Source organism: Mus musculus, chromosome 8 (genome assembly GCF_000001635.26).
Source record: "Mus musculus strain C57BL/6J chromosome 8, GRCm38.p6 C57BL/6J".
Lineage (NCBI taxonomy): Eukaryota > Metazoa > Chordata > Mammalia > Rodentia > Muridae > Mus > Mus musculus.
In genome coordinates this window covers 107,321,621-107,340,247 of record NC_000074.6, presented here as the reverse complement: position 1 = coordinate 107,340,247, position 18,627 = coordinate 107,321,621, and the positions used below count along the sequence as shown (strand labels likewise).

At 35.5% G+C, this 18,627-nt stretch overlaps 1 protein-coding gene across 16 annotated transcripts in view; it reads right to left on the bottom strand.

Annotated features, from left to right (window-relative positions):
* Nfat5 (nuclear factor of activated T cells 5) overlaps positions 1-18,627 on the bottom strand; it is an 86,083-nt gene that overhangs the window by 39,270 nt on the left and 28,186 nt on the right. For 5 of the 16 annotated variants that reach the window (XM_006531192.4, XM_030243679.1, XM_006531191.4 and 2 more), the window contains 2 exons: positions 15,484-15,609; positions 881-1,439 (listed from right to left, as the gene is read on the bottom strand). In XM_006531192.4, the coding sequence (XP_006531255.1) occupies positions 881-1,439; positions 15,484-15,609 (685 nt within the window). The other 11 variants (XM_030243682.1, XM_006531194.3, XM_030243681.1 and 8 more) reach the window with 8 other exon arrangements.

Below are 18,627 nucleotides of genomic sequence, written 5' to 3'. Positions count from 1 at the left end.
GCCTGGTCTACAAAGCAAGTTCCAGGACAGCCAGGGCTTTACAGAGAAACTCTATCTCAAAAAAACCAAAAACGAAAACCAAAACCAAAAAAGACCTCCAAAAACAAACAAGCAAAAACAAAAACAAAAAACCCCCCAAGAACCTAAGACCCCCCAAAACCAAAAGGAATCCTAAAGTATATCATATTAATCTATCTATATAGCATGGAATAGTGCATCAATGGCACATATGAACAGAAAGCTCAAATGTGTACCACAATTCTGTTTCATTATTTTTCAAATAAGAAACAGAATGGGGGGGGAGTAATAATTTCTTTAAAAGTCCCAAATTGGCACACTGTACAAAGGAAAAAAAATTCAAGCACATGAACCTAAATGAGAATTAAGTCATCTCTTTTGTTTTCTTATTTTTATCAAGTAAAGACAAAAAACAAGAATATAATGTAAAATTCTCTGAAAAATCTAAGGGAATGGCCCATGAAACAAACTGCTAGAAGAGCAAATCAGTTTCTGGAGAACACTAAGGTGTTTTAGCTATAGCATTATTATATTGCTCCTTACTTCTGCAGGTAAAGATATTTTAAAAATACTTTTAAAATATAAGTTCATTTGAAGTTTAAGTTATTTCAAAACAGATTATCTTTTCCTCTATGCCTAACCATATGCATAAAATTCCTTTGCTATAATCTACTGCTATTTTATATTATTTTTCTAGTAAAATTTGATTATTTTAAGTTAAAATATCATGTACTTCAAGGATAAAATTAGCATTTTTTTACTTTATATGCAAACTTGAGCTGAGAATTAAGAAAATTTGGGAATGATTTACTTTTTTGTTTTGCATAATGGTGATAGAACTTTAAAAAATGTGGATACCAACCCATTTCCAGCTTTTGAGTTGCCTTTGTTGTCCGTGGTAAGCTGAGAAAGCACATAGTGAGGTGCTTTGGCACTGTCGGCATCAAATATATCCATATTAGATTCTTCACAATCTCGTCGTTTGACCCCCGGCCTCTGCTTTGGATTTCGTTTTCGTGATTTACGAGGTACCTCAGTGTTATCATTGTAGGAACTGGTGCTCATGTTACTGAAGTTGGAGGGGGAATCCTCCATCCACATACTGCAGCTCTGCTCAGATTCCAATCCACACCCCTCATCCTGGCAGGACATCCGACTGTTATCCAGCAAGTCCTCAGGTGGTGGTGAGATGTACAAAACTGTGTGCCTCTTCGGGGTTGATGGATGCTGCTGAACTGTGTTACCGGTTAACTGCTTTTCACTTACCCCTCTGTTACTTACCCCCACGGCTGAGGAGCAGCTCTCCACTTGCATAGCCTTGCTGTCGGTGACTGAGGTAGAATAAATGGTAGGGCTGGAAGAGGTGGTAAAGGAGCTGCAAGCACCGCCCATGGAGGAAGAGGAGGGAGCTGAAGAAGCATCTGCAGTGTATAATCCAAGAGTAAGTACACTAGACGTGTTTTCACCTAGGCTGGCTAGCAGTCCCAATGAAAATGTGATTTGTGAACTGATTGCTTTCCCCAAAAGAATAATTGGAATTTGGTTAAGTTTTAGAATATAAATGCTTTAAGCAATATAAAGCCTAGAAATATAATTTTTGAAAAAATGCCCAAATAGCGTTATTTTACTTTTGTTATAATTGATAGATTTTTTAAAAATCTAATTTGGTGTTTTAAGCTGTAAAGCAAGAATAAAGCTTTTATTGCCTCAGCTGAACGTTCTGTTGAATTTTGATCATTTAAAGTAATACAGAAAACCCCAATATGAAACATATATGCTTGTGGTCCACATTCAATGCCAATTAAATAATTCATTATAGAATTTGAAAAGTGGGACTGTGCTTAGCCACAAAATATTAAAATAAGTTTCTAACCTATGAAGCAGAGAACTACAGGTCATTTTTAATGCAGACACTCCCTGCTTCAGAGGCAAATCCTGGAATAAAAATATGAGAAAATAAATGAGAAAAGAGCTGCTGATTATTCCAGATACCAATTATAAAATGAAAAATAAATAGAGAAAAATATAGATAATCAACTGAACTGGAGGCAAAATGGAACTGGTACATCACTAGAACTGACTGTAAAATCCACAAGAATAAAGCTGAGAAAGGCTTGGTGTGGATCAGGCTTGCTTACAGGGTGGCCACTGAGAATCTCAAGGTTGGAAATAGCAGATCAAATCCACAAGTAACAACAACAACAACAAAAAAAATCTATCCTTTAAGAATGAATAAAAAGCAAAACCAGGGTAGCTGCTAGATGGACTTTTCCTATAAAGTTCTCATGTGCTCAAAAATTGGCTATCCCTGTCCATTACTTCTCTTTTTAAAAGGCCTGCTTAATTGTGACTATCAGGTCCTTTTCCAGTATGGTAGCGAATAGCAAATCTTACTGTTCAAAGCCTAACAAAAAAGTAGGCATGAAATTTTCTAGAATGTCAGAATTCCTATAAAAATATTTTAAACTAAATCACTTATCAAGCAGGGGGGGAAAAAAGCAGATTTAAATAAATCTCTGTAGCCCAGACTGTGCAGCAAACTGCAGTAGCAGTAGCTGAGATCACTGCTACTTTAGTTCTTAAATGCATCACTCCAGCCACACAACTATTGTTTAGGTTGGAAGTTACCTGTAATCTCACAAATACTATTTTATCATGTTCAAGATATAATGTGCACATAAGTAAAAATTGGTAATGCTTAAATTTAATTTTGTATCTTCAACCACTTATGCCACAGTTTTAAAACTGCACAATAAAATTTTAAATTGAAATAGTAATATTCATTGCCAATTATAGAGCTAAAATGTAAGGAAGTCTGTGTTTGGATAATAAAAAGCTGTGCTATAAATTAACTGAACTCAACTGAAAGCATATATCAAAATATGTAAATTACTTGAAATAACAAAAAATTCTCATTGTTGCCAAGGTTGAAGAGCACAGCCATGTTAGCCACCCATAATGTGATCTATATAAAGCCACACTCTAAATTTTTCTCCTAACTATCATATGTCAAAGAACCTGAAGGAGTAGATAATACCAGTTCCACTTTTTAGTTTGTATCCTTGTCAAATGCAGTAGCTGAAATTAGAAAATTCAGTCACTTTTAAACTGCATTCCAATTTAAAGAAAAATTTATCAAATTTGTATCATGCATTAATGCAATGTTTTCTAGGAAATAAATATTTTTAAAGATCTGTAAAAACTACAAAATCTAGATGCTAATGTCAATGACAGTTTAGGAGCTGATTTGTAGCCACTTTGGGTTTAAATATAGCTTTTTCTTTTTCTTTTTTGGAAAAATACTACCATGATCATTTTGGACGAAACAGGAAAGATATATCTAATGTTCCTCCATCTGTTCCAACTATTGGCCAAAATGAAACTAAAATTTGTGCTTCTGTGTGTCTATATTCTTGATTTTCAGAGAAATCCTATTAGGTAGCAAGCACTCTTTGCAGTGGCTCACACAAAGCATGCACTATGAATGCTGTGAACTTGTATTTCTATAAAGCTCTTCCCCAACCCCTCCTCTCTGAGTCCAAGTACCATGCACATGAGAATGCAGAATACAAACATTTCAGGGATCCCTGCCAATGACTATATATAGACCCAGGGTTCTTAGCTTACAGCTCCTAGCAACTTTCTAAGTTGAACAGAGCAATAAGTATCTGTGGTTAAAATTTTGGTCTTCTACTTCATAGTGATAAAGGTGAAGGATGGGTTTTATTTATTTTTGGACAGGGTCGTTCTTATTTTTTGGTTTTAATTTATAACAAGCACATTTCAACCACCTGAGACTGTATTAATAAGATAATTTGGGTGAAGTTGCTAAATAACACAAGATGGGGGAAGGGGGGTGGTTGCCACAAGAATCAATCATGCCCGAAAAAGCAGAGAAGCTGGAGTTTAGGTTGATAAACAGCCAATGAAGCCTCTTTAAAATTTTTTTCTATATAAAAATTCAAACAAACTTAATTCAGGTGTGTAGGAAGGTGAATAGAACTACCACATGCTATTAATGAGGCACAAACTCCCACTGGAGGCCAAGGCTTCTAGGTCTTCTCCTATGTGTTAGCTCATTGGTCTATTCATTTCTATGCTTTAATATACTATTTATTATCAACCAGTAAGTGTGTTTGCTGAGTTCTGTGAGTTGTTGTACTAGTAAAATAACTGAACTTAAAGAGGGGATCATGGGAAGTTTAATTATAAGCAGTCAGATGAATATTGAATTTTATTAAGTTAGATTCGCAAATATATAGGGTTAGAGATTTAAAAAGGATTTAGCACCTAAAATGTGAAATGCTTAGATTGTATAGCATTACAGTAGCAGTACCTGATACAGATAAATTACTGAGAGTTTAGAGCCAACTACTTGCTCTTTCCCCAGAGAATGCTACAACAGTCTTTCCTAATATGTGTGTGTATGAAACTATATATTTATATTAACCCTAAATTTATCACAACAAATTTTTAATATTAATTCACTAAAATATAGAAACAATATCAAGGACATTTTAGATTTCTAAACATTAACCTGTCAATTTCTTTCTTTTTTTTTTAAAGATTTATTTATTTATTATATGTAAGTACACTGTAGCTGTCTTCAGACACTCCAGAAGAGGGAGTCAGATCTTATTACAGATGGTTGTGAGCCACCATGTGTTTGCTGGGATTTGAACTCTGGACCTTCAGAAGAGCAGTCGGGTGCTCTTACCCACTGAGCCATCTCACCAGCCCCTAACCTGTCAATTTCAAGAATTCCCAGAAAAGTAACAGAGAATTATTTCTGGGAATACTATAAATATACTTAAGTAAAAGATCTTTCTGTCAAATCATATAATCACTCCAAAACAAAACACCAAACAAACAAATAAAAAAAAACCCCACAAGAAACACCTTAATTGGCATTCTATAGAACTGAAAGGCATTCTATAGACTGAAGTGATAATAAAATCCTGTGTGTGTGTATGCATATGTGTGTGTGTGTATGCATATATGTATGTATATGCTTATATATTTGTGTGTGTGTGTGTGATATCTTTAAAGCAGTTTCTATGTATCTCTGGCTGACCTGGAACTCACAGAGACCTACCTGCCTGCTCTGCCTCTCAGTGCTGGGATTAAAGGAATGTGTCACCGCCCTCCTACTGCTTGTTTTTTTGAGTCAAGGTCTTGCTATGTAGTGCAGGTTGGCCTTGTATTCATACACTCTTCTTGCCACATTCTCCTGAGTGCTGAGACTACAGGTGTGTATGACCATCCTGGCCCTGGATACTCATTTTTATTTATAAGTTTGCATGAATGAAATATGGGGGCTGGTGAGATGGCTCAGTGGGTAAGAGCACCCGACTGCTCTTCCGAAGGTCCGAAGTTCAAATCCCAGCAACCACATGGTGGCTCACAACCACCCGTAATGAGATCTGATGCCCTCTTCTGGAGTGTCTGAAGACAGCTACAGTGTACTTACATATAATAAATAAATAAATCTTTAAAAAAAAAAAAAAAAAGAAAAGAAATATGGTACCCACTTCCCTAATCAGTGCGAAGTCTTTATTTTTATCTGTCAGTAATGTTCAGTCTCTGTTAAACTAACTCCTGCATATTAAAAATACAGAACTCCTCAAATAAATGTTTTAATATGTTTTTATTTCTCTTAAAAAGATTTGTTTTAATTTTAAGTGTATAGGTTTATGTGTATGAGTGTTTTGGCTGTATGGATATCACAGTACTATGTGCCTGAAGTGCCTACAGAGGCCAGAGGCCATAACAGAGCATTGTGTTGTGTGAAACTGGAGTTACAGATTGTTACAAGCCACCATGTGAGTACTGGGAATCAAACCCTGGTCCCTTAGAAGAGCACTCTGCTTTTATTTCTTTATAAAGCAAAATAGTTATAAGGTACTTCCATGATTAACTATATAATTTTATTTGTTCCTTGAGTCTTTTACCGATCTTTTATACTGGAAGTTTTTCTGAAAATTATTTTCTCATCTAAGTAGCATATAAACACATTTTTTATTTTCTTTATAAAATAACTATTTTGAATTTAGCTTAATTTATATATGCTATTTTCTATAACACTTTCTGTGACCACCAAGAATATCTCAAACCAATAGGAAAACTAACTTACCAGTCCATAAATAACTAGTGAAAATTTATAACATCAGAAGGATTATATTAATTTTAAAATGTAAAAATGAAGGGAATCTGTGTGCAACAGTATATGCCATTAATCTCAAAACTTGGGAGGCAGAGGCTGAGGTAGAGACAGGTCTGTCTCTGTAAGTTCAAGGACAGCCAGAGCAATGTAGAATGACTTTCAAAAACAAAAACAATTAAAACACAACAAAAAAAGAGAAACATTAACATCATGCCTATAATTCTATTTTTTGCAAATTAAATGTCAGCCACGACGAACTGGACATATGGCTTATTCTTCTTAAAGTTAAGATTTATTTTGCTATATTTATTTACCTATTTACTTGTTTTGTATGTGTTGTCTCATGTGTATGTTCATATGCCATTGCATATATATATATATGGGTCACATGACAAATTGTGTGAGTTGGGTTGAGAACCAAATTGCCATGTGGGTTCCAGGGATCCAACTCAAGTTGTCAGGTGTGGTGGCAAGTTTCTATACTTACTGAATCATCTCACTGGCCCTATAAGGCTTCTTTTAATTATTGATGAAGGAGTATTAAGATTATATATAGCTTAGTGGCAAAGCAATGCTTACTACTCATGATGCCCTGGCTTCACTTCCCATTTCACAACAAAGAGAACTGACATATCACTAAAGCCCATTATGATTTTTTAAAGTACTTGGAATAAAAAGATTGCCAGAACATACAAATATTTAATTTGTTAAAAAATAAAATAAAAAACCAAGCCAGAGGTGGTGGTGCATGCCTTTAGTCCCAGTGCTTGGGAGGCAAAAGCAGGCAGATCTATTGAGTTTGAGGCCAGCCTGGTCTACAGAGTAAGTTCTAGGACAGCCAGGGTTGCATAGTGAGCCCCTGCCTCAAAACAAAACAAAATGAAAAACTAACTAAATAAATACTGGATTTTAAGTTTTATCACATAAGAGAAACATACGGGTATTTTACATATTCCTTGCTTAAACTATACTTTAAAATGAAGATGTTAGTTCTAGGTATGTCATGTCAACTACAAGTTATTTAATGACCATATCATTTTAGTGCTTAAAATGACATTAAAAAGAGCTTATATTTTATCTGGATCTAATAACACTTAAAGAGTGTTCTCAAACCAGAACTATTCTTTAAGGTCCTCAAAACAAATAAACATGTTTCACTGACTTAAAATACATTTCATAAATGATATTTAACTAAGACCCTGAGTTCAGATCTGACACTAACAATTAAATGCACATGTGTATTTATACATTTCAATTATCTGCAATAGTCGAATTATCTAAAAGGTCACTACAGTAAAGCCCATGAACTTCTGTAGTGCATTATGTGAGCCAATAGTGGAACAGAGAAGGAGGCGACTGCCTACCCAGAAATACTCCTAAAAAACAACCAAGGCACCTGTACAGCTTCTGATCTAAAACATATCGAGAGTTCTTCAAGAGGAGTAATATTTGTCTTACTGGTAACAATGAATTCAAAACTCATCATTTTTGTCTGATAAAAGTCACCATGTAAGAACATATTTTCAGATCATAGAAGGAAGACATTTCTCAGAAAAAAAAATTAAGAACAACATTTGTGTTGCCAATAGACTGAAACATGGAAGACACAAAGTGGCTGCAAACCTGCTTTGTCAACACCTTACATGCCAACCTTCATTTTCTACATTTCTTCTTATTCTAACACTAATGTAAAGTTTAAAACTTTACAAATTTAGTTTTAATCAGTATCAACCCACTATTTAAAAACTAAAATAAAAACAAAAAACAAAAAGGAAGGAAGGAAGAAAGAAAGAAAGAAAAATAAGACTTATGAAGAAGTCTGAAAACGAGACCGACCTAGACCCTGGGTGAGATTGGATGGGTCAAGTGTCTCTGGTACTATTTGTCTTCACTATTGACAGACACTGTCATACAACCCACCACACGATGCCTGTCTCTGAATGGCGAAGCTAGAATGCAAGTTAAGTGCATTAATAGAAAAACAACTAGCATCCCAGCATATAAAATAAGCAATCCAGATTATTTTACAAAAAAAACAAAAAACAAAAAAAATTGTAGGACTGATCAATTTACATGTTTAAAACAGTTTCAACTTCCCGAATGTACTTTTCCCACCCAAAATAAGTTTACATGCTACAATAATCAATGTAAGCTTTAAAAATTTAATTATTAACAGATAAATGCATGTAAAAAATTTTTTACTCAAAGCTTTGGTTAACTCATATTCACCAATTTATTTTACTGTTTATAAATGCAATCTAATCCATAAGCCAGAATACTCTTTTTTTATGTGTTTGTTTTATGGCTGTTTTTAAATTTTAGGCTGTGCCTTTACCCAAATATTAAGAAGTAGGAGACATATTCTGAACAAATCTGAACAAAGCAAAAACAACACCCCCCCAGACATCCCTATCTTTAATTTCTCTGTCACATCAATAGCTACATACTTCCTTATATACCCCTTTAAAAAGTAATCAACACGGTGTGGTGGTCGATTCCTATAATACCAGCATTTTAGAGGCTGAAGCAGGAAGACTGCTATGAGTTAAATCCCTGCCTAGGCTACATAGTGAGTTCTAGACCAGCCTGAAATAGTGTGAAAGGGTCTCAACAAAACAACTGGAGTAAAGAGTTCAAGAGACAAAGACATGCAGACCTCTGTGAGTACAAGGCTAGCCTAAGATCCATAGTAAGACCTATCTCAATAATTAATGCTGAGGGACTAGTGAGATGACTCAGTGGTTTAAAAGCACTGACTGCTCTTCCAGAGGTCCCGAGTTCAATTCCAGCAACTACATGGTGGATCACAACCATCTGTAATGGGATCCGATGCCTTCTTCTGGTATGTCTGAAGGCAGCTACAGTGTACTCAATTCATAAAATAAATAATTTTTAAAAATTCTGAAACAGAGGTTGCTAGTTCTATGAATAAAACATAGTTTAAAAACGTTTTTTAACTGTTCAATCAACTTTGCAAAACTATCATATCTTTTTTTTTTTTTTTTGGTTTTTCAAGACAGGGTTTCTCTGTATAGCCCTGGCTGTCTTGGACCTCACTTTGTAGACCAGGCTGGCCTCGAACTCAGAAATCCGCCTGCCTCTGCCTCCCGAGTGCTGGGACTAAAGGCGTGCGCCACCATGCCCGGCCCCTATCATATCTTTTTAAAAGACAGAGATGTCTTATCATAGCCCAAACTAGCCTCAAACTCACTGTGTGACAAGGGTGACCTTGAATATCTAATTCCCTGACCTCCACCTCCAAAACTGTGAGATTACAGGAATATGCCACTAGGCCCAGTTTATGCGATACAGGGGATTAAACCTAGGGCTTTGAGCATACTAAATAAGCCCTCTACTGAACTAAAATATAAAATAGCCTTAAAATAAATTTGAGTTGTAATCAGTAAATATTTGTACTTAGTATATATAATTTATTCATGTATCTATTTAAGGTTGAGTAAAAAAAAATCTCTTCAGTCTATCATGGCTATGAGTGAAAAAAGCTTAAGAAACTCTGTCCTAGCATACATCAAAGAGTAAAATAACCTCATTAAGAAAGTAAAAGGTAATTGAAGCTGGAAGGATTGAGATGTAATTACATTCAATGATATACACATTGTTCAGTACAATTCTAACATGTTTTTCCACCTCATTCCTATGTCTTTCTATTGTTCTGTTTTCTTTATTTTTAATACTGAATATTGATCTCAGATACATGTAAATGTTAGGTATAAATTGGACCACTGAATTACATGTCAGCTGGCCTTAAATTTGAGATTCTCCTATCTCTGCCTCCCAATTACAGGTTTATGCCAAAATGTCAGATGGCTAATTAAACAAATTCCTGAGACAGATTTTGTTTTGACCAGGCTGGCCTCAAACTCAGATATCCATAAAGACATGCCTTATCACTGCCCAAATTCCTACGGTTTTAATTTAGATAGGTCTAAAGTGAATTAATTAAAGCATAGCTGTTCTCTGATTACAGACCTTTGATTTTCTATTGTCCTTTCCTATAGCATAGGCAACACTCACGCGACAGGTTGCTTCAGTGTAGGAAACATGTGTTGGCTACTTGAAATTTATTAAATGCCATAGTACAGAATTCAAAGCACTATCTAGTAAGGTTCTTTCAAAAAAAAACCAAAACAAAACAAAGTCTATATTGTAGCTGTTATACAAAATTACAAACTTAAATTACACATACTCTGGCCCGTTCCATGACACTGCCTTATCACATTCAAAACTCTGCTTCCTCATCAGCTCCCCACTGTGGCTGAGGAAGGCAGTGTGGCTGGATATGTGATGGATGTTAGCATTGCTTCACCAGAGCAGCTCAAGACTGCTGTTCCTCATCTACAAGAGCATGATTTGTCAAAGCTTTTAAAGCCTTAGACAAGAGCCAAAGCCAACTTCTGCATGCTAACATACAACTTTGATGAACCCATGTATGCCAAATTGGTGAAGGCTCTTTATACTTAGAACCAAATAAACCTAATTAAGGTTGATGTCAAGAAACTTGGGGAATGGGTAGGCCTCTTCAAAACTGATCATGAGTAAAAACCCATAAAGCAAGAGAATTTAAAATACAAAAATAAAAAAAATACAGTCCTTTATTAAGGACCGTATATGTATGATGTACTGGGGGTGGGGAAGGTATTCACTCGTGTGGGAGTGTATAGAGAACAGCCACTGACATTAGGATTATCTTCCTCAATCACTTTATCTTATTATTTTTTTGAGATTTTTTTTTTTTTTAAACCTGAACCTGAAACTTGCTGTTTTTGACTACACTGGCTGGATAAGGAACCTCTGAGAAATCTACCTGTCTTTTCATAGCCCAGGGCCAGGGCTACAGAAATGTACCACTGCACCATGGGTTCTGCAAATCTGAACTCAGGTTTTCAAGCACTTTACCATCTCCCTGTGCCTCAACAGATTCTATTGTATTTGCTTTATGAGTATAGCTACCTATACATGTTTTAAAAAGATGCCTTAGGTATTAGTGTACTGAGGCTATATTGCTTCTAAAAAAGACAAACTTGTACTTCCAGAACTTGAGAGCCAGATGCAAGAGGATCTGGCCAAGCTAGGCTTGTCTATACAGAGAATTTGAAGCCTGCTTGGGCTACAAAGATCCTGTACACACACATACAAAATAAATACTAACTTAATTATTCAAAGTAAAGTACTAATTTTATGAAAACAATGAATTGTATACTGGTTATTAAGTCTCTTCCACTGAATTATAAAACCTATAGTTTAATCAATTCTTTGGTTACCTTTTTTTTGTTGTTATTTTTGTTTGTTTGTTTTTTGAGATAAAGACACTCTTTTTTTTTTTTTTTTTTTTCGAGACAGGGTTTCTCTGTATAGCCCTGGCTGTCCTGAAACTCACTTTGTAGACCAGGCTGGCCTCAAACTCAGAAATCTGCCTGCCTCTGCCTCCCGAGTGCTGGGATTAAAGGCGTGTGCCACCACTGCCCGGCAAGACACTCTTAAGTAACCTAGGCTGCCCTCAAACTAGCAGTCATCCTTGCAGGCAGGCATAGATTCTATAGATTTTTTAACTTAAATTCTTGAGCTAAACAATGAACTATTCACAGGATAGAAGGCACATACCTACTTTAATTCCAGCATCCTAAAGGCAAAGGCAGGAGGAACCTCTGGAGTTTGAAGACAATTTATCCCAAATATAATCTAAGAGATATAATGCCAATCAAATATCCCCAAATAAAATCAAACAAATTAATTTGCAAATTAATTTTTTGGGGCAAGGGACAGGGTCTCATGTAGCTCATGCTGGCTTCAAATTCACTATGTAGCAGAGGTTGACTCTGAACTACTAATCTCCCAACTTCTCAAATGCTGGTATTATAAGTATACTACCTGGCATAGTATAGACAATATAGATTAACACTCATCTCCATGAAAGATTTATTACTGTAAACAAGTAAATCTCAGGATTAAAAACTGTAAACATGTAACTAAAATATTTGATTGCTGTAACTTTCATTTCTCTTGGTCAACTCCTCATTTTGCTAATACTATTAATTCATTGACTTTTTTTTCTTTAAGAAAATGGCCTCTGTCATAGCTATTTACAGAGCCTAGAACACTGTTTTAAAAGTTCTTATTTCTGAATCTATCATCCACTGACATACTGAATTTAAATTCTTAATATCTTCCCAAGAGAATTCTTAAAAATACAAAGGTGGACAAATTTTAAACTAATGAAAGGCTCTGTCTGACCTTGTCTTCATACCCAAGAGAAACTGTGTCTCCTGCCCTCATCTTTCTCTATCCTAACCTTTGAACTCACAGAGCAGAGAGAGTATGTAAAGGTATAATAGTATAAAAATCAAAATCCTAACGATCTACAAGGGGCTGAGAAACATCCTATTACCCAGGATTCTGGATTGTGGATCAGCGGCATCACACTGATTTATGCCCTCAGTAATATGCGAGGCAGGAGGAGGAAAAACTACTTTGGTGAATTTGAGAAATGCATTTTTAATAATTAAATAACAAAGAATGTCATGAACATACATATTCCCAGTCTCTAAATTGTTTTTTAAAAACTTTAAACTGATTTAAAATCTGTGACACAAACCTTTATGGCAGAACTAGAAGTCTGTCCCCACCAGGCCCTCCTACCTGACAGCAGCCAATCCAGCTCCTTCAAAGCGCTGAAGAATTAACTATATCAACAGTCATCATTTTTATGCATTTCACATGTAAACAGCAAATGCTACAGATTTTTGTTTTTAAAAAACATCAGATATTTAAATTAATGTGCATTTCCCTAGCTACCAAGCTTTTGACCAGAAGCCAAACTTGATAAAATACTCCCAGTTTTTCTTTTGATAGTTGTATCACCAAGGCTATCAATCTGATAATAAAAATGTGACTCCAATGATACATTCTGATGCCCTTACAATTATTACTCTGTAAATTAAACTCTTATCTGTAAAGGTGTACATTAAAGGGGTCTTTTCTATTAATAAGACATTGGAAAATAGAATAAACTATGTTGGTTACTAAAAAGTAAATATGTAAATTAAAAGATTATTAATTACAAGAATCACAGAAACTTTCTGTGAGAAGAAAGCTTTAAAAGTTGTCTTTTTACTCTCTTCACTATTTTTATGTCAATGATTTCAAGATAATAAGACTTTACTGGGATGCAGATGTGTCTTGGTGGTAGAGCACCTACCTGCCTATCATGTATGAGGCCATGAGTTCAATCCTCAGAGCCACAAATATAAATACATTTATGTACATATATAGATAGTTTAGAGTATTTCCTTTGGTCAAATTTTCTATTTTCATATTTCAATTCATAGCTTTTAATGTAATTACCTGTAAAGACTTTCTCAACTATACAGGAAGAGAAAACTTTTCATTAGTGACCCCAAATCAAGGACTTTAAATATTTATACATAAGAACTACTAAAATGTGGTATTATTTAAAGGGACATGTACTTTTTCTAAACTTAGCTATTATTTTTTTCAGCTTTTAAAAGGAACTGGATCTACTGTAAACAGATGTTAAAAAGCACAGAAGAAACAGACTTGTAGTTCTATGTAGATTCAACATGTCCTTACAGAAACAATCTCAAAACACAAAAGGAATCAGTTAGTCAATTTCTACATGTGGATTTAAAGTGAAACAATACTTCTTCAAAATATTTTCTATTTTATATACGATTCAGTCTTTTAAAACTAGATTTAAAGCTTCAAATTCCCCAAAGATATTCAGAGCCACTTTAGAATCTGGTAGATCTGAGGTGAGCCAGATCATCATATCAATTTGATTATAAAAAGCTCACTAATTCACAGTTAAATCCACAGAAGCTGTTAGAAAATGTCTGGCCACACATGAACAGTGAGGGGGGCCAATATTTCTTTGATATGTTTAAAATTTTCCTGCCCTCAAGCATGAAGGCTTCATACTTCACTTTTCAGCACTGTTAATGACATACAGATTAATGTATATAAGAAATTAAACACCTGCAGCTAGAACACAGTACTAATACTGTCATTTAGACTACAGCCTTCTCTTGGTGAAATTAAAAGAACTTACTGGAAATGATGTTTTGATGGACTTTAAATACCATTTTAAAAGATGATAAGTATCATGAGGCAAGAAACCTTTATAGGACAGATAAAACTTCATAAAAGTAGACATAATGTATTCATTTTTCTAAAGCAAATACATTTAGAAACCTATAATCCCAACTTTAAAAAAAGGTGCTATAGTTGGGCAAGCATTCATACTAAATTATTACCAATCAAGACTTTATTAGTTTGTCAATTTTTTAATTCTAATTCAAAGTAAAAGTTTGAACCAATTTAATGTATTCACAAAGTGTATGATTTGAGAGCTGAGTGAAAATAAACTAGTAAATTTCAAACATTATTTTTAATATGTTTCATTGTTACAAGAGACTACAGAGAATATATTTCATAAAAATTATATTCAACTAGGACACTATTTTTCTTGAATTTAAAATAAATATCAGGGTATATATATATATATACATACATACACATACATACACACATTTGTGTGCATGTATGTATGTGTGTGTGTGTATCATATCACTATGTAGCTCTGGCTGTGCCACATTTATTTATTTTTTAATTATAGGAAAAAGGTCATAGTTACATGCTATAAAGAGAAAAAAGACTTGACAGCTTGAGTCCTTTTTTAGATCATATAATATTTTTCCCTTTGGGCAAATCTTTAAAAATATTTGTTAAGGGCTGGAGAAATAGCAGTTAAGAGCACTGACTGCTCTTCCAGAGGTCCTAAGTTCAATTCCCAGTAACCACATGATGGCTCACAACCATCTGTAATGGGATCCAATGCTCTCTTCTGGTGTGTCTGAAGACATCTACAGTGTACTCATATACATAAAATAAGTAAATATTTCTTTTTAAAAATTGTTAAATAAAAGGTCAAATATAATTTTTTTAGCCATAGCTTGGTGTTTATTTGTTTTATGAGCACTCAACAAAGTCACTTTAAACTGGGTCTCATATTTGAAGACCAGGTCCACTTTAGGAGACAGCATTTACAAATGGACTAAAGTTTAAGATACATACATATATATACACGTATGTATATTAAAAAAAAAAAAAAACACACCGAAAACCTTTCAACGTAAAGGGTAAAGTCTTTAGACCTGTCTAAAACCCTCAAATCATACTCTTTTTGATATAAACTTTTCCAATACTGTTCATGTTGGCCAGATAGTACCCTAGTTTTCATTAATGAAGTAAAATGAAATGCATACCAGCAGCAACTACAGCTGGAGGAGGCGAGCCTGCCTCACCACCGCTTGTCTGACTCATTGATGCTACAGATGTTTCTCTAGGTGGAGGTAACTGTAACTCCTTTGGGAGAAGATCATAGACAGATTCTGTAGGGAGGAAAAAATTTTTGAAAGAAAGTCAGTCAATAACATGTACAAGAAATGAGTATGTTCTTTCTTTTGAGAATTTTATTCTCCCAAAAATAACTGCATCATGAAGGTTGTGAATCCCTATTAGCCAGTATTTGTTCTTTTATTATATAATCCTTTTGTTAAATTAATTTGTTGTCTCATATATTACATCCCAGTCACAGTTTCCCCTTCCTCTCCTTCAGCCTCCCACCTCTATCTGCTCCCTCACCTCCTCCATCTGAAGTCTGCACAGGAGCTATAACACTAGAGGGCGCCAAATACCATTGCTTTGGCTTGCTTGCTGCCACCTCACTGCTGTCAAAACATAGGGACATCAAAGCTCAGCACACAAAGTGCTTCTCCTTACCTACTTAAGATTTCTATCAAAGTAAAGACAAAAGGTCCCTCCAGTCACATGACTGGTACCAGAGCACAAGGAAAGAAAATGAGCAGATTGGGGAGCATATTCAGAAGACTAAGAATTTGATGTAAGGGCCCAGACTAACTGGAAAAGAAGGAATGAAATCAGCATTTTCAGGTACTCAAAATAATGTCTCTAGTTACAAAGACAACAATGTCAAAATGAGCTGGCTGGCTTGTCTGCTTGGTCCTGTTCTACAAATTTTAATTGATCCACTTTAGTTACAGATTATTTCTGGGTCAATTCAGTTCTTTATTCTTCAGTGCTGCTATGAAGGGGTTGAAGAAGTTTCACCACAGTGCATAACAAGCTCAAAATAGAAATCTTACCCAGAGGCATACACAGTAAGAGGGAAAGAAAAACTGTTTGTTTGTTTGTTTGTTTATTGAGACAGTATTGCTCTATATAGCCTTGGGTGTCCTGGAACTCACTTTTTAGACCACGGTTACCTTGAACTCACAGAGATCCACCTGCCTCTGTCTCTCAAGTGCTGGTATCAAAGGCATGGACCATCATGCCTGGCTGAAACTGTGGTTTGTAAAATGGTGTGTGTGTGTGTGAGTGTGTGTGTGTGTGTGTGTGTACTCATGAGCAAGCCTAAGTGTGTGTATGTGTACCATGTGAATACAAGAGCCCACTAAAATCAGAAGAAGGCACTGGATTCCCTGGAACTAGAGTTAGAGATAGTTGTGAACCACCTTGTGGCTACTGTGAACTGAGTTTCTTTCCCCTTCCTAGGTGGGCATTCTGTGCTCTAAGTACCATTGTCTACAGCTTTAGTTGGTCATTACTCATTTCAGAAAAAGACAAGTCTTCCAAGCCCTATATCCCCGGTCTCTAGTTGAGTCTAGAAAGACAAACCACAGCTGGATAATAACAGATTAGCCAGGCAGCAGTGGTGGCTACTGGAGTGCACATATTAAGCCCAGCGCTTAGAAGGCAAAGGCAGGTGGATCTCTGAGTACAAGGCCAGCCTGGTCTACAGAGTGAGTTCCAGGACAGCCAGGGCTACACAGAAAAACCCTGTCTCGAAAAACCAAAAACCAAGCCAAACTAAAACCAAAAAACAAAACAAAACAAAAACAAGAAATATGGAGATAGGAAGGCTGGTGAGATGGCTCAGCGGTTAAGAGCGCTGACTGCTCTTCCGGAGGTCCTGAGTTCAAATCCCAGCAACCACATGGTGGCTCACAACCACCGGTAATGAGATCTGAAGACAGCTACAGTGTACTTACATATAATAAATAAATAAAAATCTTTTAAAAAAAAAGAAATGCGGAGATAGGACAAAGGAACCAGATAGATAGATAGATAGATAGATAGATAGATAGATAGATAGATAGATAGATAGATAATAAAATACCAAACTGGATCAGTCGACTCATTTGTGTTCTTTTCAGGAGACCGTATTGAATAAATACACACAATAAAGGTTGTACGTGAGGATGGAGCACAGAACTAGATTATTCCTCTTTGGATTATTAGTCTTTACCTTTATTGACTTAGGGAATTCAACTACTTTGGGGTTAGATTAAACTCCAAAATTGTTAGAAAGTTTATTTTCTTTGTAACTTTTCTCAAGAATCTCTGATTTACTTTCAGGTAATCAAGTTGAAAGAACTAATATTGATTTATATCTATGAAGAAATGAAAACAGCGGGGGAAACAGTTTTTGTGAAATGTTTCTGGTTAGAAGGGCATTCACACACACACGCACACACACAAGCATTTTTGTTTAATTGTTGAGCAAGCAACTAAACAAAAACACTTGTGGTAGAAAGGATGGAAAAGCAGGGAGATCTCTGTGAGTTAAATATCACCCTGGTCTGTATAGCAAGTTCAGGAGAGCTAGGGCTACAAAGTGAAAATCTGTCTTAAAACATTAGTCTCCCTGTTGTGTAGTTCTTGCTATCTTAGAACTGGCTATATAGACCAGTATGGCCTTGACCTCATCAAAATCCATCTGCCTCCAGAATGCTCGCATTAAAGGTGCACACTACCATGCCAAGCAAAGATGGATGATACTTTGTGTTGAGAATACTTTAAAAATATGACCAAGAAAGATGCCTCAATAGGTAAGAGTAATGGCTGTTCTTACAGAGGACCAAGGTTCAATTTCCAGCACCCCATGACAGCTCACAACAGTTATAACTCCAGTTCTAGAGGACCCAATGCTCTCTTCTGGCTTCTTCAGGAACCAGGAGACATGTGTACATACATACATGCAGGCAAAAACACCATACACATAAAAATTTTAATGTACTTAAAAATGTAGCAAAGCAAAGCCAGGCAGTGGTGGTACACGCCTTTAATCCCAGCACTCAGGAAGCAGAGGCAGACAGATCTCTATGATTTCGAGGCTGTCCTGGTCTACAGGGCTAGTCTAAGATAGCCAAGGCTACACAGAGACCCTGCCTTGAAAAACAAACAAACAAAAACAAAACAAAAAAAGAACACTCCTCCCCAAAAGCAAAAAAGCATGAATTAATGCCCCAAGCAGGTACTATTATACAAATAACAGAAATTCTCACAGTAGAAGTTCTTTGATTATCCCTCAAATGCCCAATCATCAG